Below are 21973 nucleotides of genomic sequence, written 5' to 3'. Positions count from 1 at the left end.
AGATAATTTTGGAAGTATTTCGAGACAGTTTGTAGGATAACAACGTTTTTGTGAGACCGACTTATTACCAGGGCTAGGGGCCTGGTATTCTTATAATACAATGTTTTTGTGTGGGTTTTTTTTTTTTTTTTTTTTCAATTTTTGACTAAAAGTAGGAAATATATATTTCCTACTTTTTTCTACAAAAGTTTTTCTTTTCCTTGAACAAAAGCCAGAGTTCTTAAATGTTGAATGTTACACATTTAGGTCTGTACTGATAAAGTGCTAACATTTAAAGTCTGTTATTCGTCCTAATGACTGATGATCCTCTGACTTTTCTTCTTTTGCTCTTGCACCACCAAGACTGTTAGTCTTGTTATGCAACATCCACATGCAGTGAAGAGTGAAGTTTTCAGGTCAGTCAAGCAGATCACGTTTCCCTAATTGTCAAAAGCAAATGTATATCTCACTGCACCCGCTCAGTTTTTATCTACTGTATGGAGTCAGGTTTCACAGTATGTGAGCAGGAGATAAATGGTCTCCAGCAACAATGTTATGCTGACAGGAAACTCTCAAAACGGTGGCAGAAGTGTTCCACCTGTGGCTTGCTCCACTTTCACCTTCTGTGTAGTTCATCCCAAACCAGCTCCGTATGGTCTGGCTCTTTTCTTCTACTGTTTTGGGTCATGCTGGATGGACATGATAAGATATTTAAAGTCATCTTGGACTCAAAAATGGAAAGTACCAACATACATTTGCAGAGGAGCTCTATGGCTGAGCCCACATGTCTTTACATCAGTAAAGGGCAAGGCAGAGCGTGTCATCACAGAAATATGGAGATTAATCATACACCCCACCTACGTATTTCTTTTAAGAGGCAACGCTTATTTCATTTGATGACTGCCATGCAAAAACATCAGTTGGGCGAGCCAACTGTGTACTGTGGTATATAGTGCAGAAATCAGCAGAGCTCAGAGCTGAAGATGGAAGGATAAACTTTTTAAATAAGGAACCTGCTCTAAGACAGTTTTGCAATTAAATATGTCAGTGAAGGTTTTAAAGAATAAGACTGTTATTGCTGTCAGCAAACCCCATGAAAATTCTGGTTAGATGATTAGCTTTCATTTGGAGTCGTGTTTCTAGCCAGCTGGCAAACCTGCGTCCAACAATCACTCTCTTTTAGCTCTGCTTTTGGTCTCCACTATGGTCACCACCAACTCCCAAGGGAAATTTCTGGCTATTTAGCTGCTAAATGCACCACCACGTTCCCCAGCTGGTCTCTAAATATGTCTGTCTGCAGTTATGTGCAGAGGAGTGACCCCTTTCACATGTAACATGACACAGCCATTGTAAAAACATTGATTACAGCTGCTGTAAAGATTTACTTCTCTATTTACAAAAAACTTCCATAGGAATGTATGGCCTTGGAGCTGAGGGCCACAGTTATTATTGGAAGGCAGACAGATTTGGCATTTTACACAAAAATACACTGTTGATTTTTTTAAAAGAAAATAAATAAATAAAATGTGACAGAATTGGGAGTTTATCAGTCAACTGTGAGACCTGTTCATCACACGACCACCAGGGGGCCTCAGTGCACCGGTTTCACATGAAACACAAATCAGCTACTGACAACATAAGCTCACAGCCTACGTTTTCCCTACAAGTACTTTATTCTAACAATATAGTTACAATTTTTTTACAATAACAAAATGATATAAATATACAATACAGAAGGAAAAAAAGAAAAAAATCTATATACAGGCAACACTGACTGTGGGTGTACCAGTAAAGCCCCTGATATGGTTTTTCCTCCATTAGAAATGTAAACAAAAGGAGGACACTGTCTTATGAATACGATTGTACCATCAGGGGAGTCTACAGCTAAGTGGTGCAGCAGTGTGTCAATGTAAAATAGGATTGCTGCAGGTCACATTACAGACTTCTGACAGGAATAACTGCCATGCTGCGGCAGCAGGATAAGACAAAGAGACCCCTCACAGAGGAAAACATTCCTGGTTTTTGTTTTTCCTCCAGGGCTGATGTTAAAACAGTGCTGAACACATGAACAAGAGAAGAGACAATCTTCTAGAGTCTATTGTACAAAACAAACTAGAAAACTGTAAAAGTGCTTATGTTATTCATGTATATATTTTCAGAGTAAGACATTTTAAATTAAGACTTACACAACAGCAGGTAAAGCAGCCTCTCTGTGTGAGGACAGACTTGAGATGAATAGATCCCTTTTGCATAAAGATTCTCAACAAATGAAAATATGTAAATAGGTGTTACTGTCTACACATTGAAAACTGGGGTACTTTTTATTAACTACAGAGCCATGTATTCAACTACCCCAATTCTATGTTTCAAGGCAAGATCTGCACTTGATCCAACCTGAGGCAAAACTTCATTTAAAACGTACAGCAAGTACCAAAGTCCTTATGTTATGGCTAGAGTTATTCTTACTTAATAGACAAATACAGAAAACAGTTGAAATGAAGAGGGAGCTTAGCAGTTCTGTCATGCAAAGGTGTTAATGTAAACATCACATCATCTTCAGTTCGGAGTCACAGCTGGTGTTTAAACCTGAATGCTGAAATGGAAACAATTTTGACTGATCTGAGTTTTGGATATCACTGAATATCTGACGGGAAAAAAAAAAAAAAAAACAGACAAAACATTTATAAGACATGCATATATCAGTGACTGCGTACAGTCAAGTTAGAGCAGTAACTGCTCTAACTTGACATGGAAGGGATAAAAATAGTGCAATATAAACTGGGCCTTCTGAACGAGGCAGTCAGGGACAGATGTTCACTGCATTAGCTGGCCCATGTTATTGTTAACTAATAATGACTAACAGAGATCGGGGTTTCATTGGTAGACTGGGACAAATCTGATGCAGATAAGCTTTATTTTTTCGTTAATAATTTACATATGTACAAAACTAATTCCACCATAGAAAATCACTTAGTGTGTAATTGAAAGAATTAGCACGTAGAGCCCTCACATGGTTGAGATTCCACATAAAAGTGACTTGAAGTAAGCAGGAATAGGAATTTGTTCTGTTTATTTTTTCAACAATGAAAATAAATGAGGTGATACACTATTTTAGCCATGAAATGGTACAATGTCAGTGTGGCTCTCATGATTAAGTAGTGTTGTGTGCATGCTAATTAAATCTGCAATGGTGCTGCATTCACGTCATATCAGAGGAAGAGGATTTACTGCCACTTTTAACTGTTATCGTTGCACTGAGAAATTATATCTAACTGTGCTCTTAGATTTCCACAACTTTACAGCAAAAGCATTACAGGCACAGACAAGAGGGTACCGTTTCTGAACTGTTAAAGACAAATTCTTTGTATTTTACAAAGTGGTGGTGACTTTAAGTAATTTATCTATCCTTTTCATTCAGCATTAAGAGAGTTTATATTTGTCTTTATGGTTATTCTAAAAGGAAACCATGCACTCCAGTTCAACTTTCAAAAAGACACTTAAATGTCACATGAAGAAACAGGAATTGAAACAAATATTCATTTGCACTGTGAAACCTCTTCATTTAATGTGGAAAATTCTGCATCGTCAGTTATACTTGACGAACACTACTCCCTTGACTGGTAAAAAACAAAACAAAAACAAAAAAAAACAGTGGGATGCTGTTTGTTATACAATTGACTCTCTCAGGTTTGCCTGTAGGGTCAAGATGTGTTGGTTGGGGGCAGAACGTAATAAAACCTCATTAGTAATTTCTACGGGTACAACCATGATGTTTGGCTCAGGGGGTTCTGGACCACACTGGGCCCCTGGGTAATGTGACAATGTCTCGGGATAATTAGGCACTTGGCTTGCTAGAGTTTCTAAAGCAGCCTTCTCCATCTCCTCTGCCAGGTCCACATTGCTCCCATAGAGCACTCCCAGCCTTCGTGCAAGCAGCCCCTCTTTTTCTGGTGGCTCTTCACCTTCATCGTTTCTACCAATCCGCTTAGAGCGGTGCATGAAAGAGGCGTGGCGTATGCAGCGCTTCAGTAGGTGGTCGCGGTAAGCCCTCTGAATGACTACAGCAGCCCTCTGCTCTTCTCTGTGGCGTACTGTTGTGGTAATCGGCGCAAAAGATTCATTGGTGGGATTGTTCAGAATGAACTTAGCCTCAATGCTCTCCCGCATTGCTGCCATCTCCACTGTGTCTCCCAAGACCATCTGTGTGACGGCCATCAAGACATCCACGCAGTGGATCCTGTCCCCGATGACCAGGGGCAGATCCATTTCAATCAGACGGAGCCGGTTGGGCTTGGCCACCCTCAGCGGCTCCTGCAAGGCATCACAAAAATCTGAGAGCTGGCTGTACTCAATGAACTGAGTTCCATCCAAGTCAAACTTCTCCCAAGTCTCATTGAACATCTCAAAGTCTTCCTCACAGAGCGCATCGCCACTCTCCTCCTGCGCCACATTGAAGTTCTCTAAGATGATGGCGATGTACATGTTGACCACCACTAAGAATGAGATGATGATGTAGCTGCAGAAGAACATCATGCCCATACCCGGGCTGCCACAGTTACCCTTTACATCCGTGCCGGGGTTCTCAAAGTCAGGATCACAGTCCGGAGGCTCCCTGTTCAGCATTGGAAGTAAAAGCCCATCCCAGCCTGCCGACGTCGTGATCTCAAACAAGCAGATAATGCTGCCGCCAAATGTCTCAAAGTTAAATATGTCATCGATTCCAGCCTCCTTTTTGACATAGGCAAAGTTTGACATGCCAAAAATGGAGAAGATGAACATAATGAGGAAGAGCAGGAGGCCAATATTGAATAGGGCAGGAAGTGACATCATTAGCGCAAAGAGAAGCGTCCGAATGCCCTTAGCTCCTTTAATAAGACGCAGAATCCTGCCTATTCTGGCCAGTCTGATCACTCTGAACAGAGTTGGTGACACAAAGTACTTCTCAATTAGGTCTGAGAGCATTGTACCTGAAATAAAGTGAGATTAACCACAATCAGAGACAGTATATGAGCATCTATTGTATCTACTTGCAGTGTCTAAGCAATGTGACTGAAAAGTGTGCTCAGTGTGTATGAGGTACCCACCAGCTATTGACAAGATGACCACTACAAAATCAAAAATGTTCCATCCATTGGTGAAGAAGTATTGTCGCAGGGCGAAGAGCTTCAAAACACACTCTCCGGTGAAGACGACAATGAAAGCCACGTTTACTTTAAAGAGAAAATCCTCCTTCTCCGGGCTCTGATTGTCCGTCTCCACCATCATGGTCACCATATTGAGGCAGATGAGCACCATGATGAAGATGTCAAAGAACTGCTGACTGATGAAGTCAAACACCATGCCCTGGATTAGGTTCTGCAGGTCAAAGGGAGAGAGGGGGGAGGGGTTGAGAAATACAAATCCAATAGGGTCATTTGGCCTGTTCACACCAGCAGTGTGCAGAAAAGGTCAGCACAGGGGTCACCGGTGACATCATCATGCCACGCATGCCAAGCTGATGTGTAATCACTTTAGTTTACCTCGCTCACACTTTACAGCATCAAACAAATGTAGATTCTAATTATTAACAAACACAGCAACACAGATTATTAGTTATTACCATCAGTATCTGAAATAATCATGCAGTGGTAAATGAGTGACTTACTGTTGGACGTGGAATCGGCTTCTGTGGCTTCTTGGAACCAAGTTTCTTCATGGCATCGTAGTATTTTTTTTGTTCCTCAGTCATAAATATGTCTTTATCTCCAAAGTGCAGAAATGATATAATACAAAGATTATTATAGGTATTTAAATGATGTGACAACTTTTGCTTTAAAATGAAGAAGCCTGAAGAAAAACTAGTTCTTATAAAAAGTGTGATACTTATCTTTCTCTTTTGTTGGTTGAAATTATCAATAATGACACCAATGAAGAGGTTAAGTGTGAAGAAAGAGCCAAAGATGATGAAGATGACAAAGTACATGTACATGTAGAGGTTGATCTCATAAGACGGTTGCTCCTCTACCTAAAAAGAACAAAACATTTAAATCAAGAGGAAAGCTTTAAGAGGAAGAAGTCCTTTCACATCATGTGAAAAAAGATGGTTGTGAAACAGAGTGGGGAAGACATGGGATAAAAGGCTGTACTGGAATTTGATACTAGCCAAGGGCATTTGTCGATCTAGAGACAGGGGATTCACTTTACCATCACCATCTGACACATATATATTACATATACATTCAATTAGCCTAAAGTTCAGGATGGTGTTGGTAAGGGAACAGAAAACATCCAGCATGAAGCGACAGCAAAGCAGATTTTTAAATGTTACTTCAGAAAAATTGTACTTAGTAAACATACTGTCCTCAACAAACTTATTGTGTTTTCATATGAGCTATCACACTCTCTGTTAACTTCTCTCTCTGCATGTGGGCATCAGCGTCAGGCAGCGTTCAATTTTAATAGACTGACAGAAGAGGTTGTAAAGAGTTAAATCTTAAATGCAACTGTTTACGTCAAATAAATCTTAATTTTCAAAAACAGAAAATATACAGTAAATCCACATTTGAAGCTTATGGGAGAGAGAGGCTGGTATTTGGAAAGTATTGTACAGACAGCCATAAGTTCTCGCAAATGCTGATCTAAATATTAAGTCATGATATAAAAATGCAAAAACAAAGTTTACAGGAATAAAGAATAACCCCAGAATAATCCCAGATGAAGGCGACTGTACACGTAATGTTTCAGCACTGGATCGACTGTAAATAATTACCTCTCTTGAATCAACAGCAGCGTACATGATGTCCATCCAACCTTTAAAAGTTGCCTACAAATACAGAGAACATTGTCTCAAAATGTGTTTCTTTGCACACAACAACTCGAGCTTCTTTCCCCAGCAGCACCCCTCACCACTTGAAGCAGGGACAGGTAGCCCTTTCCAACATTGTCATAGTTGACTTTGACGTTGACCCAGCGAGCCTCCTGTGTGGCTTCTTGGATGGCCACGCAGTCGCTCCTGTTGTTGACCTCAGAGATGGGGAAAAGCTCCTCTGTGGTGGTGTTGATGCAGCGGTAGAACTTGCCAGCGAACAGGTTAACTCCCATGATGCTGAAGATGAGCCAGAAGATCAGACACACCAGAAGCACGTTGAAGATGGAGGGAATCGCCCCCACGAGAGCGTTCACCACCACCTGTTCAACAGAGGGGACTTTGTTAGAATTAGAATGTGTTTTGTTTGTATGAATGAATAACAAACTTGGTATGAGTCAATGCCGTGCTCGGTCATTGCTGGTAGTCTCACCTCAGTCAGCTCTGTTAAAGCAGCCATGGTGTAAGCATGCGTACAACAAACATAATAAGAAAAACCAGAATGCATTAAACATTCGAAATCAGTGTTAGCCATGCACATTGCTCAAATGCTAGACAACAGAAACCAAAAAAAAAACTTACCCTCATCCCTTCAAATCTTGACAACGCTCGGAGAGGCCTCAGTGCCCTGAGGGTTCTGAGGGATTTGATTGGTCCAAGGTCAGAGTAGCCCAGCCAATTGGCAACTAAACTAACCAGGGAAACCTGCGGCAGGATCAGAGCATTTCCTTACCACAGACGTCATCTGATGCAAAACAGGTGTGTATGCATGTTCTGTTGAACGTTTCACACACAGGCCAGCACTGACACAAGACATCAAAACTCACATCTACGATGAAAAAGTCTAACCAACACCAGGCGTTGGTGAAGTAGGTCTTGAAGCCGTATGCCACCCATTTAAGGAGCATCTCGATGACAAAGATGTAGGTGAAAACTTTGTCAGCAAACTCCAGAATAATTTTGATGGTTCGGCGTCTTTCTATGTGTATGTCTTCAAATGCCTGCCAAAAGACGACACTGGATACCTTAATACATGTCCTGGCCGTATTACAGTATCTTAACACTGTAATAAAACAGTCAACGTTTCTAAATGCGTTGCACCGATGACGGCACTCACCAGAGCTCCACTGCTGAGCAGGATCATGAAGATTATGAAGGTTTCAAACCAGTCATGCTCCACAATAGTGAAACAAGTCCTGCGGAGGTTCCACCATTTCTTGCCTTTACCCTGAGTGATGTCCACAGTCAGACATGACCAGCGCCTCACGCAGCCTGAGGAGAGAGGAAAGGTACTATGAAGACAAGCAGTAACTCCATAACTGTCCGCGGGAAGACAAGTTTACGGGCCACGGGTATGCGATTGTGTTTTACAGGTTGTCCATACTGTCAGTGAAGCAGGCCTCTGGCTCCACTGGCTCTGGCTCTTCTTCCTCCACTTGTTCTGGTTCAGGCTCAGGTGGCTGATAGTCCGCTGTGCTGCATACTGAGGACTCCCCATCATTCAAAGCACCCATCAGCTGGTCAAGAATCACAAGAGCAGATGAGTTACAGAGCCACTGTGCATAATATACAGAACTGATTATTTTCCTCTATTTATTTTCAGCAGAACCAATAAACAGTAATCAACTTCACATAAAAGATTTTAAGTGGTAATAACAGTTGCTCTTGTTCATAGATTTAGAGACAAAATAATGATGCGTAGGTCTGAGTTACTCACTCTGACATTTCTCAGCATGCTTCCCGAAAGAATGAACTGAATGCCTTTTTTTTTTTTACATGGACTTTGGTGACTTCATATAAGCTCTAATAAACCACAGTACTCTGTAATTTTGCCTTCATTAGTTGAGCACTTACGTTCAAATATCAGTTTCCTAACATGATGAGATGGTTGACAGAGCGTCCAAGCAGCAAAGCCAGCGTCCACAGACAGACAGGCAGACAGACAGGCGGACAGACAGACAGGCAGACAGACAGACAGGGAGGCAGGCAGACCGGTAGACAGGCAGACAGACAGACAGACAGGCAGACAGACAGACAGGGAGGCAGGCAGACAGGTAGACAGGCAGACAGACAGACAGACAGGCAGACAGACAGACAGGCAGACAGACAGACAGACAGGCAGACAGGCAGACTAACAGACAGACAGACAGACAGACAGGCAGACAGACAGACAGACAGGCAGACAGACAGACAGGCAGACAGACAGACAGACAGGCAGACAGACAGACAGGCAGACAGGCAGACTAACAGACAGACTTTTCTTAAATAGATTTTTTCTTACTATGTTCTGTTGGTTATTTTTTTCATCTAAAATCTCTTTGTCACTAGCATCATCAGCATCATCAGCATGATCAGCATCATCAGCATGATCATCATCAGCATCATCAGCATCCTCTTCATCATCTTCATCATCCTCATCCAGGTTTTCAAAGTCTGACTCTCCCTGGGCGATTGGTACATTGAGACTGAGCTCTCCATCCACAATAAATCCAGAAGGACGACCTTCAACTAAACAATTGGATATCCCATCTGCCATTTTGAAATTCTGACTGGCATCCATGTGGTTCATTTCAATTTCCTCCATTTTAGGGTCCTCGTCGTCCATCGGACCGTCCTCAGGCTCCTTGGGTTTTTTGTGAAGAATCTGCAGGAGCATTCGAATGATGAACGCTTTGAACCAGTCGATGCCCCGTGTGATCCTGCCGATGGCAATCTGGAGGTTGTTCATCTCTCCGTCATCGTCTCCTGCTGAGAGGTTGTCTCCACTGAACGAGCTGAGCAGCAAAGCCAGGAAGAGGTTCAACACCTGAGGAAGGAAACGTGAGGGAGTATATCTGTTATCTGTTATCTGTAGTTTATGTCTTTAATCAGTGGATAAGTATTAAATCACCATAAATAAACACAGAAATCTGGACTAGCTCAATCACACATTATGTATCACACTGGCCGGGTGATGATGCACTAATAAATATTATGTTGTCTGCCTCTTATTGCAGATGTAGCTATCTTTAGTTTCTTAAACCTGTTAGTCAATTTCTCGGTTCCTATTTCCCAGGTTTAGCGGGAGATCATGGTTACAGGGGCCAGTGGCGGGCTGATCTCTCTCATTCCAGAGTGGGAGCTGCGAATCAGTAAAGAGGGCTGAGGGGAAAGGACGAGCTGCACACACGACAGCAGAGGTGATCGTATCCTTTAAAATAATACAGAAACGTTCTTGAGAGCAAGCGGAATGCTGCAAAAATAAGGATGCTGATAGTCAATAAAGAATTCGATGAGATCTTGCAAGTTCAGGAGCATTGCTGATCGTAAATGGGCTCAAGAGAAAGGATAGTTAGTGCAAAATAATCAGTGTGTCCCTAAACATGCAAGTAAAGTCTGCTCCATGTGCTGTGGCGCTGATGGCCCAATGTGATTACCTCTTCATCAATTACGGTTCAATCTGCTATCAAATGACTTTTCCTTAACACCCTGTCCCGCTGCCACATGAGCTCTGCTCGCTCAGCTGTCTGTGTTTGTTCCCTCAGCGGCCGCATGCTTACTTGAGCTGGATCTTAGCACATACTCAAGGTCAAAACCACTGTTTGGTGGCTCAAGTCATTTGATTTAAATAGAAATCCCCCTCCCATGAAGTGTGTAAGTGTACTATGTGCCTTTATGTCAGTGCAGATAGTGTGCATGTATTTGTGAGCGGAGTAAGGGTGGAGGGTTGGGGGTGGAGCGTGAGACACAAAAAAGCCATGATAACATTGGCACAGAGTGGTCAGCGCAATACTTTTGTCAGCACTTGACTATGAGCCACTTCCTTTTCATTTCTATGAATAACCTTGCAGGAAATGGTTTTGGCTCTAGTCGTTAAATACGATGCCGAAATGATGTCTGAGAGCGATCATCTGCATGGCCTTGTTCTGTGAGGCCACGGTAAAATGTCAGGGACAGTGCGTATTTTTGTGCTCCAGACACTCAGGATTCTTCACGAAGCATCACAAACTCTGCTGCCTCTTCACGCAAACTCAGTCACACAGGTTCTAATACATTTTGGTGCCATAAAACAACAAGAACATGCCACGTGTGTTGTGCTGTGTCTTGTGTGTTTAGGTTCTCGCCCCCGGCTGTGTCTGTCTGTCCTCAGCATCCCTCAGCTGAGGGGGTTAACAACAGATTGCTGAGACATGCAAACCACAAAATCTCCTGGCATTATGATAAGATAACTGTTAGATTTAGAAAGATTTTACAAAACAGCTTGCCAGCTTTACAGCTTCACAGCAGTGGCAGCTGTTCGGTTTGGATATTGCACGTGTGGTTCAGGAATGACCATGCAGATATAAATCATTCATTTCATTTTACTTTTATTGTAAACTAAAGCAGAAAAAAATACAAACTTGGTATAATTTGATATTATTATTGCACTTACCACAAGATTTCCAATGACCATGACCATCATGAAGACAACCAAACACATCCCAGCTCCGGCCACCTCCATGCAGTCCCACATGGTCTCGATCCACTCCCCGCACAGGATCCGGAACACGATGAGGAACGAGTGGAAGAAGTCGTTCATGTGCCAGCGTGGCAGCTCGCAGTCTGAGGAGATCTTGCACACGCAGTCCTTGTAGCTCTTACCGAAGAGCTGCATGCCCACCACAGCGAAGATGAAGACAATGATGGCCAGCACCAAAGTCAGGTTTCCTAAAGCTCCTACCGAGTTACCGATGATCTTGATCAGCATGTTGAGCGTGGGCCAGGATTTGGCAAGTTTGAAGACGCGAAGCTGTCTCCGACACAGGACATACACAAACAAAGACAGTGAATAACGTAAGGAGGTAATGTTACCATGGCAAATGGATGCAAATAAATTTAATTAGTTTCTCACCAGACGAAAAGACCTAAGGACAGAGAGCCCCTGGACATTCGCCAGCCCCAACTCCACTAGACTGAGAGTGACGATGATGCTGTCGAAAATGTTCCAGCCAACTTGAAAGTAGTAGTAGGGATCCATGGCGATGAGCTTGAAGAACATTTCTGCTGCGAAGATCCCAGTGAAAACCTAAAGACGTGAAGATTTTCTTTTACAACAACTGACAAAAATCAAGTCTGGGATGCTGAAACCTTTCTGCAACAAATTTTAAAATTAAATGCAACACATATTCACCAGATTCCCCACTGAGAGCATGTAGTCAAATTCCGGGGTCATGGGGTAGTGCTCCATGGCCATGAAGAGGGTGTTGAGCACGATGCAGATGGTGATGGTCAAGTCCACAAAAGGGTCCATCACCACAAAGTGCACCCACTTTTTAAAAACCACCCAGGGCCCGCAGCAGTCCCACTTCAGGAACATGTCGGCAAACTTGTACCAGCCGGGTGGGCACGGCCTCTGAGCCTCCTCCAACTCTAGAGAAAGACAGACCGAGAGGAAAAATAATTAGGTAGTCTGCTGTCAGTTTTATCAAAACATAGGATTTATCTTTAAGTGATAATACGGGTACAGCTAACAGAGTCTAAGTCTGGGTGGTATTATAATTCTTGCTGTGGCAGGCCATAGTTGAGCTGAAATAGCCGAAGCTTAACACCGTGAGGGCGTGACACTGAATGCTGACAGGGATTTCTCCTGCAAACAATGTGATTAGCCTGACTGTGGCGAGCTCTAGACAATGCTACTGTATTAGCCTTGGATAAATAAGTGTATAATGTTAACAACTGCTTGATAATCTAGGCAATTAGACTTCACATTAGAGCACTGCCTCTATGAACCTGCAACTAAGCCTTGTGTATTTCTTCATTCCCTGAAGGCACTTGACACTTCTAGATACGTCCACCCTGCCACTTAGCATTAAAACAGTACCCTGAAATAGGCATGACGGTGTAGTGTCCCTGCTTATTTCTATTTCTAATCAAAGCTTGAAAATATTCATGAGTAAATTCTGCGTCTAGGGATTCTGTATGACGGCTGCCGGTACATTATCAGTGTGAGGTTTCCGTCGTCTTTGGCACTGTACTGTACCTTCCATAGCAGCTGCAGTGAGCACAGTCAAAGCACTAGCAGATCTCTGCGTCAGGCCTGGTTCATCCACATGGAGCATGCTGTGCACAGAGCCAAGTGACGCCTCCCTGCGTTCATAATCTACAGCAGACTGTAAAATATGTTGACAAACTTTCAACTTACATAAAAATGTGGAAGTTGCAAGCTCATGAAGGACTCTCACTAATCGGACTAACCTCATTCATGGTGGGTGCTCGGACGATCAGATGGGGGACGACTCTCCCATTACAATCCTTGACAATTTCATCACGATCGAGACTCTGTTCATCATCTGCCAACTCAGACAACGTGCGATGACTGAGCGACTTCTTACTGGTTAGAGTGGCACGGCTCCCAAGAATGTGAGCCTGTTGGGTAAAAGATTCAGTTTTATTGCAAACAGTATAATTTAAAAGGTGAAACTGATTCATTTAGACAGCTGACTGTAACCTTACTACTTCTGATCGTTACCTGTTCTTGATTCTTGAGTTGCTCTAGTAGACGCTGGAACTCCTCCTCTTTCTCTATGGCCTCTCTCTGAGTCGCCTGATTCTGCTCATCGTAAGCCATGGCTACCACAGCCAGGATGAGGTTGATGAGGTAGAAGGAGCCCAGAAAGATAATCACCACAAAAAACAGCATGTACGTCTTACCAGCCGCCCGCAGGACCTGTGTTTGGAGCAAAAAAGAAGCTACGAGAACTAAGGACAAGTTTCTTTTCATAACTTTAACTCTGAAATGAAAAACTTCCAACTTAGAGGTCATAAGTCTGTTTGCAGCAACACGAAAGAAGTGCTAACCAGTTGGAAAAGGTTCTCCCAGTAGTCCTGGGTCATGAGTCTGAAGAGGGCCAGGAAGGCCCAGCCAAAAGAGTCAAAGCTGGTGTAGCCAAAGTTGGGATTCCTCCCAGCCTTCATGCATGTGAATCCTTCAGGGCACTTTCTATCGACAGGGAAGAAGAGTCAGTGTGGTTATGCAACAAACATCTCTGAATGATGACCAGACCAGACCGACTGACGGTGGTCAGTGTGGATAACACATACCCAGCATCAGAGCTGTTTCCACAAAGTAGTGCATCTAGGCTGCCTTCCAAATAATAGTGATTCTCTGTAATCCACAACGAGAAAAGAAAGTGAGATTTACTCCAGCGTGGACAAAATCATCTTAAATAAGAGAAATAATACTTGGTAAACATACCTGCGTTTTCAATATATTCCATGAAATTGAAGGTACTGTTGGAATATGTTGTCCTATTGACGCCCATGGTCGCCATGGTGTTGTTGAAGGACACAGTGTCGTTGAATGCTGATGTGGTGTTATAAAATTCAAACGACGTTTCGTTTGTGTCAATGGGCCATCGCACACATTTGTGACGCAGATTTCCCATGAACAGCTGGAGGCCGACGAGGGCGAAAACCGCGAGAGCAAAGACGGTCAGAATCATGACGTCCACCATTTTCTTCACTGACTGGATCAAAGCGCCCACGATGGTTTTCAGTCCTGACAAAATACCATCAATATGCGTGTCAGTGGTATGTCAGTGAATGTCATCCAGCTCTGCAACAACAAAACTATGGATATATGTTAAATGTTAAAAATACCAGGAATCACAGTAATTGTTTTAAGGGCTCGAAGTACACGAAATGTCCTGAGGGCCGACACATTGCCAAGGTCAACAAACTCAGTGATGTATCTGTGGAAAGACATAAAACAGTTAATCAAAGCCAACAGCCACATTAAACCCAACACAAGCAATTTATCCACTAAAAATTTATTGAATGTGACCTCATGGTTGGATAACAGTGCGCTCAGACACTTACGCCATGCTGATCACCATGAAATCCAGCCAATTCCATGGATCTCGAAGGAATGTAAAAGATCCAACGCAGAAACCTCTGGACAACACTTTGACCGTTGCCTCAAAGGTATAAATACCAGTAAAAACATACCTGGAAAGAGGTTAAACAAAACATGGGTTAGTTAAAGGAGTATGAAATATAACACACAAATTATGGAAGACCAAAAGAAGCACTCACTCAACCGTTTTACTCCACGCTGGTGGGTTGCTCATCGTCATGAATACACAATTCGACAGAATAGTGATCATGATGAACATGCTAAATAATTTAATTCAGGATTAAGGGAAAATACATTGGACATGCTGTGTAGAAGCAGACATCCCGGCATATCATTCAAAAGCTCAGGTAACAATAGTTCAAAGGATATGAATGTATGAGAATTTTGATGGCTCCTCTCCTAACCAAGCTAAAGGGGCTCAGAATGTAGCAAGCTGGTTCAGCGTTGAACCTGTAGATTGTGTTTCCTTTGCTGATCACAATGAATGTCTGAAAAACACAAGGATTATCTGTATAAATGCAAGGAGTCCAAAAATAACGCTTCAATAAATATTTAGTGATGACAATCTTGAAATAATATCTTAACATTTAACCGTAACATATGCATACCATCAATGAAATAGTATACATTGCGTAAGGGATACCGTATGCAGCTGTAATAACAAAAATTTATGTCGAGTAATTCATCCTGTCATGTTTTAAAGTCATGTAAGGCCAGAGTCCAGCTCATTAAACACTAAGTGTGCACTGTGGCTGTGTGTTTCAGCAGAGCTCAGATGATCTTAGACTGACTTTCTGTGCTTTGTAAAAGGGGTCCAGGTCCTCCAGAGGTGTGTTGAGCAGTTCGGGCGGAGGGTCTCCATAGATCATGGGCAGGCTCTTCCCCGCCTCCAGGTCAGCGTTTGGGGCTGACGGCTCCTCCTCCTCGTGGCCCTCTACTTCTGCGGCCTTTTTTCTTTCCGCCTTGAGCCTCTCGATCTCCACCAGTGATTCATTGGTGAAGGGGCGGAACGCACTGGTGCCTGGGGGAGGGAGCAGGGTCGCCATCTTCGCATCGCGAAGGGATACCGCCTCACCAGGGTTTCCCTAGAGGAAGCTGGAGGGAGAACAATCAGCAAATACAGGAAACATAATGTGTGAGCAACCACAGCTGTGAGGTGCATTCGGCAATAGAATGCAATTAACTAACTGACAATTAATTTATCAGTCAAAAGAAGTGCAAAAGAAAATTAATTGGAAACCATTTTGATAATCAATCATCACCATTTTTTTCTGTCAGTCACTGGCTGCAGCTTCTGAAGAGAGAATATTTACTTTTTTTGTCTTATGCGATTGAAACTGACTGTTAGTCAAAACATCAGAAGATACCAATGAGCTATAGGAAACACACATTTGAAACCTGTGTGCCCGAGCTTTGGTATCCATCATAGGTCTTAGTTGCTTTGATCTATGTCCAAACCCCTCACCCATACTCGTTCCTGCACTCCACCCTGTGCCCTGTGTCTCCGACCCTTCACCCCCATGACCACGAGCACTTTAAAGTGTCAGGACGGTAACAAAATGACTAGACTTGGACTTTCCCACCGCTCTAAAGAGACCGTGACATTACATGTGTACATCATATTACTTATTAGCTTAGCAGACGCTCCACGTCGGGTCCAAGTGGCATTTGCTTACATCCTTTGATGTGTTTAGCAACCAGTCAACATCACTTGGTTTCTTCTGGAGTTGAGAGCTGCTGCCATCACAGACAAAATAACGAAGAACATTTTCCAACTTTTGTGTAGAATTAACTAAGGATGGACCCTCCAATATAAAACTGAAGCTATTACTGCAAATTCTGCAAAACTAAATTTTGGCTGTCATCACTCACAGTAATATCAGTTAAAGTAAACGTTAATGTCCATGTTTTGTGAAACTACAACAGAGAATACAGGCACAGCATTCATCGCCAAGACACACAGGCAACCTGGCAACACACTGTAAAAAGAGAAGTGTTCTTAAGTTCACACATGTGAACACACTGAGGCAGACTGTGAGCTATCAGCACGATGGGGGGGACAGTGACAGTGATAGCCACTGATCACACATGTTAATGGAGGGTAATACCCACTCAAACCGCCTCGCTTGAACAGAAAATGATGCATTCACACACATACGGAGAGACGCACACGCTCGCACAGATACGGTGGCCGCCCAGCTGCTACAGGCAATCAAGGCGGAGCGTCGTGTTACAGAAGCCCGATGACTCTGCTCATTCCTTCCTGGCTGAGCCTTTGCTCTGCGCCTCACATCCCTCCGATAAACAGGACAGCATGCCAACTTATCTTACCGAGCTGACTCCTCTCTCTACTACCTTCTATTTTACATGGGGCCCCAAACACACTAAGCTTCCGCCTCTGCACCCTTACCAGCACTTTACAACCCCCCACCATCCTGCTATATGACACTCAAGGCTCTAAGTCCCTCTTTCATACAACGCAGGCTTCAATCATTCCATCTGAATCCTATCACTCGTCAAAGCTGACATCCCTAATCACTCAAACACACACCAGACACCATCTCTCTGTTCTCCTGAAATTATGAGCTACATGGGTCAGTATTTCCTTTAGACGAGCAAGATTTATTACCAATATCAACAGTTTCTCAGCGTCATTCAATCACAAGACAACCTGTGCAGTGCTACACCTTCCAGCTACTCTCTTCACACTCCCCTTCAAGACCTAGTTTCCCCCCCACATCATCCCATTTCAAAACCCCCATTCTGGGAGCCGTGGGCCCCGCTGCCCTCGACCGTGAGCCAACCTTAAAATACACATCCTGAGAATGGATGTGTTTCTCTGTGGCTTATGGGGAACATTTCCTGATTGCATTACATCAAACTGTTGCTGCTGAAGCCATCAAATGTCCCTTTTTAAAAAAGCTTGGTCCCTCATTTGAAAGCCTGCCAATCTCAAAACAGTCCTCCCGAAGAGGCTGTTGCCTTGTCTCCCGCTTCAGTTAGGTAAATAATACGTTTTGGCACCACGTTGAGTTTTGTAGCTACATTTATCAGCGCCTCCGCATGAAAGAGTCAAGTGTACAAGCAAGACCGGGATATTTGGTATCAGTCAAAATAGATTATGTATATCACCCTTAGACTCATCATGAAATCGTCATGAAAATTGAAAAGTTTTGTGTGAATTTCTGAGTTTAAGAGCAAAAGCTATACTTTAGGTGTAAGAAGTAAAAGTACTTGGATGATAAATTACTGTATATGACGTTATGAAGTTAAAACTGATGCATCAGTGTGTGAGCATCAGTGATTAAATGCATTAAAATGACAAGCACGGTGATGTGATTGCATTGTGTTACTCGCACGCAGTCCAGATCAGGTAGCATCAAAATTCTGTTTAAAGCCTTTTGGCTGATGCAGGTCCACCTATTGAGTATGTGGGGTCTAAAGTAACGGATAAACTCAAGCGCCTCAGAATTTTACATAAGTTCTTGAGTAAATCTCCACTCCACTACTGGTTTGATTTTAAGAGTCCAGCTGAAGACAGTCACCTTCGCTCGTTCAGTCTCGCTGTAGACAGGTGGCAAACTGAGGAAGAGGGAGGGAATGTTAGATTTCAGAGGCCTTCCCCGACAGTAATATATATATCACCTTGCATGTCAGTGAAGGCCATGTGACCTGTGACATTCCGGCTGAGGATATAGGCCTGGTAATGTAGACACCTCTTCGTTACACTAGCCGGCCGTGGAATGCGAATGCCAATATTCACCTCCGGAAACTAACGAACTAGCTTTTGGCTTTTGTCACAAGGGCAGCGCAAGTTCAGAGAGGTTGTGCTCTCCTCTCATAAACAGCAAAGACGTTTAGTTCACTAGATTTCAGGGTCTCGAGCCTAAAGCGTTCAAATTGCATAAGAGTAGCAATTAGATGTTTGCATAGTGGTATGAAAAATATTGAGAACTCTCCCTTGTTCACTTGGAAATGAGCAGAAACCTTCCTCTATGGTGGACACCACTTCAATCTTGTCCTGTACTACAGCTGTAACAGAGAACAAGTTATTATTTTAATCAGTTTTGATGACTTATTGGCTTAACTTTGGTGCCCTGAGGATGCCGGGAGTGGCCGCGTCCCATCATTATACAGCCCTTACCGCTCCTGGAATGTGGCTAAGTTGTAAACGACAGATCTACAGAGCAAACAAGGGCTTTTATCCACACGTCCTTTGACATTTGCTGTGCTCCTGTTCCCCCTGTTTTCTCACGGGGTCAAATCGCAGCACTGTGGTTTGCTCTCTCCCAGCTTGCTTCAACACCCTGTCACCCACCAGTTAACCTTGTATTTCAAACCCTATAGGGAGCCACATTAAAACAGACCTTTCCACCTGTTGCTGCTTCCTAAGGTGTCATTGTATGTTGCCACCAGACACATTTTGCACTTGAACATTGTAGCTGCGTGCTCAGTGAAACTGGACTGAACATGATCAGCATGTTCATGGCCTCAGTAACTACTCAGGGTCAAGCCCTCGGAGTCTTTGACTCTTATTTTGATGTCTTTTTCAGATGTGTGCACAGGGGACTTAGTTGCACTATATCGCCACATGCATTATGTTGCTGCTAAGAGGACAGCTGCTGTCATTCACGGTATGTTTCTGTCGCTGCATACCGAAGAGCTGTGAAGACCTAGCATAATCTCCCTAGTGCAGCCAGATGGCTAACAGAGACATATACGTCTACTGATTTATAAATCCAGACTGTTATTGGAGGATGCAGCCAAACAACGTGTGTGTGGGTGATCGAGGCCAAGCAAATGTTTCACCACATCCATCTTGGTTTCCTTGATCATGACAGCATGATGATATAATGTTTCTACCAGAATATGAGCCTTCAGGGCACTAATAAATATTTGCATTGTCATGAATCTAAACTAGTAAATGGCTATTAAAATAACTTAAGATGTTTTGAATCAAACCATAAATGCAAGATGAACCTTTCTGAGTCACCAGGAATAATGTCGTTCTTTGAAATATTGTAATACAGCTTTCCAAACAGATTTCTGCCTTCTCAAACTGACCCATTTGGCCTTTGCACTCACTGCACAGAAATCTGAGTAGATTACATGTGGAGGTGATATGGAGAATATTCTATCCAGCTTTTGAGGGACCAGAGGAGCTATTATCATATTCACGACATTAATCAAGTCCATAAAAAAACAGAGACATCCATGAAGGAACTGCTTGTGTTCATACCATCTAGTTAAAAAAAAAACATTAACCAAAAAAAGGATTATTTCTGTCACAATATTCCCACGGGGAAACAACAAAACTGTACTTCAAGCACAATTATACAGAGTTGGGGAACTGAACAAACGAGGCAGTAAATTTGGAGAGAAAAAGTTTACTCATCTTTAACCTTATTTCACCTTTTGAATACTCTGGAAAATACAGAGGCCCAGCCAAGCAGTCACATGGGCTCAGTTGGTGAAAGAAACTCAAAACCGACACCTTCTGCGTCCAAGAACATGTGATGCGAGACACACAAACACACTCAGGCAGAGGAAGACCACAGATACATCTTTACACATTATGCATGTGGAAAGCTATATAAACATATATTTTATGCCGTCTACCACACGTGAGATGGCACAGGTAAGCATGTTAGAGGTGAATACAGCAAACAGGAGATTCACCATGAACAATAAATTAAAGATATTTAAGGCAAATGATGCAATATGCAAATAAAACTTACTCTAAGAACTTAAAAACACCACCTGATGATCCCCATCCATGTTGAAATCTGCATTGGCCCTACTGTAGGAGCCGCACTTGTAACATAAGGTTTGCAGGTGCACTGCTGACAGGATCTAATATGAACACCACTCTCCACGTCTTCCCCTGTGTCCAGAGATCTGCTTTGCCTGCATGGAGCCAGTCTGTCTCCATAGCCCCACGCCTCTGATTTGGGCAACATGGATTAACGGCAGAGAAATGGTGGGGTATGAGCATCCACAGCATCACAGTATCTTGCCCATCTGCCATGAAGACATGGGCTAAAAATAAAACTTTGTCCCTGAGGGAGGAGGCATGGTGCGGATCGAGAAGGTTGCAGAGTGTCCACACTGGACATTACAGCCATGTGCCTCGAGGGAGATATTCACCTGGCAGGTGAAGCCATGGGCTATGATGCTCATGCGCAGTTTTGCCTCTAATACTGTAGATACTGCAGCGGTGAAGTAAAACACTAGTTGAGAACTGAGTGTGTGTGCACCTTCACAACACAGACATTTAAAAACACTGCTCAGACGCCATAAAGCTACCAATTCCATATTTGACCCAAGCTCAATTACAGGTCCGTGTTTATTATTAGAACAAAGGCGCTCATATTAAAAGACGTATTTACATTTCATTCCTTGGGCAGTGCAACACTTATTCTGGCTGCCGAAAAAAAACAACAATAACTTGCTTCATTTATCTTGTACAATAATGTTCTACCTTTCAAATGGAAAGTGTTCTCTAACAGACAACAGCCAAAGGGTTTTCCATTACACGATAGAAAACTTGGCAAGTACGTTTCACCACAGTCGAAATGAGAGGGAAAATCAAACCATGACACAAAGCCGCCTAACTTTAATCTAAAATCAGAGCGATGCAGAAGAGATGGAAGCACATTAAACAAAACTCAGTGAAGACATGGAATGGCACCAAAACTTAAATTATCATCAGAGCCATTTTGAACTTGCAAGTAAAACTCTTCAACCTGCAGCCTGACATCAAACTTTTCTGCTCCGAGGTTCATGCAGGACTCGGCTACTCACGGAAGACAAACAGAAGGCAGGTGGCGGGTTACCTGGCACGGTAAAGCAGATAATTCCACCGAATCCAAGAAACTCGAAAAAAAAAAAAAATCAAGTCCTCCGTCAAGCCTTACACTAAGGACGTAATTCTCCCCTTCTGGCAGCCAGCGCGGGGCTGCAGGGCAGCTGTTGCTGACGCAGTGTGGTGCCCTGCAGTGAAACCGGAGGAGTTGCTCCAGGTAGGATCAGATCAGACCTTTGACACTTGACACGGCAGCGGAACCGCTTCCCGTTCCCACACAGCTGGTCGCTCCTGCACGCGTTTCCGTCGGTCAAGCGCATTTTCGACTTTCTCCTCGCAAACTAAAGCCAATCAGTGTACAGCGCAGATGAAACGTCCGGGGGGGATATTCCTGCTGCAGCCACCGCGGATCTCTGAGCACAGATTCCTCTCACCTTTATCTGTTTTATTCATTTGATCCGCCTGCAAGTTT

General features: G+C 43.2%; 1 protein-coding gene across 2 annotated transcripts; it reads right to left on the bottom strand.

The window, feature by feature from the left end:
- Positions 1 to 1641: 1641 nt before the first annotated feature.
- On the bottom strand, positions 1642 to 21810 carry scn4aa (sodium channel, voltage-gated, type IV, alpha, a). 2 transcript variants are annotated; one of them, XM_041029166.1, is made up of 26 exons: positions 21533 to 21810; positions 15488 to 15791; positions 15066 to 15184; positions 14876 to 14965; positions 14660 to 14788; positions 14441 to 14532; positions 14037 to 14339; positions 13883 to 13946; positions 13640 to 13781; positions 13311 to 13508; positions 13037 to 13207; positions 12822 to 12951; positions 11973 to 12211; positions 11694 to 11867; positions 11235 to 11591; positions 9105 to 9629; positions 8208 to 8340; positions 7941 to 8095; positions 7651 to 7824; positions 7406 to 7528; positions 6865 to 7146; positions 6728 to 6781; positions 5846 to 5983; positions 5624 to 5728; positions 5064 to 5334; positions 1642 to 4946 (listed from the first exon to the last, which is right to left on the bottom strand). In XM_041029166.1, the coding sequence occupies exons 2-26, from the start codon at positions 15740 to 15742 to the stop codon at positions 3646 to 3648; spliced, it is 5724 nt and encodes a 1907-aa protein (XP_040885100.1). In that variant the 5' UTR covers positions 15743 to 15791; positions 21533 to 21810; the 3' UTR covers positions 1642 to 3645. The 2 variants fall into 2 exon arrangements, with proteins under 2 accessions (XP_040885100.1, XP_040885101.1); XM_041029167.1 differs by lacking the exon at positions 21533 to 21810 and adding an exon at positions 20435 to 20601.
- Between the last annotated feature and the right edge of the window lie 163 nt (positions 21811 to 21973).

Source organism: Toxotes jaculatrix, chromosome 21 (assembly GCF_017976425.1).
Source record: "Toxotes jaculatrix isolate fToxJac2 chromosome 21, fToxJac2.pri, whole genome shotgun sequence".
Classification (NCBI taxonomy): Eukaryota; Metazoa; Chordata; class Actinopteri; family Toxotidae; genus Toxotes; species Toxotes jaculatrix.
Note: the sequence above shows the minus strand (reverse complement) of the source record. Positions and strands in the feature narration are given on the sequence as shown.

Excerpts from the sequence above, each read along its gene's own strand:
- scn4aa (XM_041029166.1), bottom strand. The coding sequence starts at position 15,742 with ATGGCGACCCTGCTCCCTCCCCCAGGCACCAGTGCGTTCCGCCCCTTC. Across the intron at positions 13,782-13,882 it reads GGAAACAGCTCTGATGCTGG|AAAGTGCCCTGAAGGATTCA; the intron begins GTATGTGTTATC and ends CCCTGTCGATAG. Across the intron at positions 9,630-11,234 it reads TGGTCATTGGAAATCTTGTG|GTGTTGAACCTCTTCCTGGC; the intron begins GTAAGTGCAATA and ends TTCCTTCCTCAG.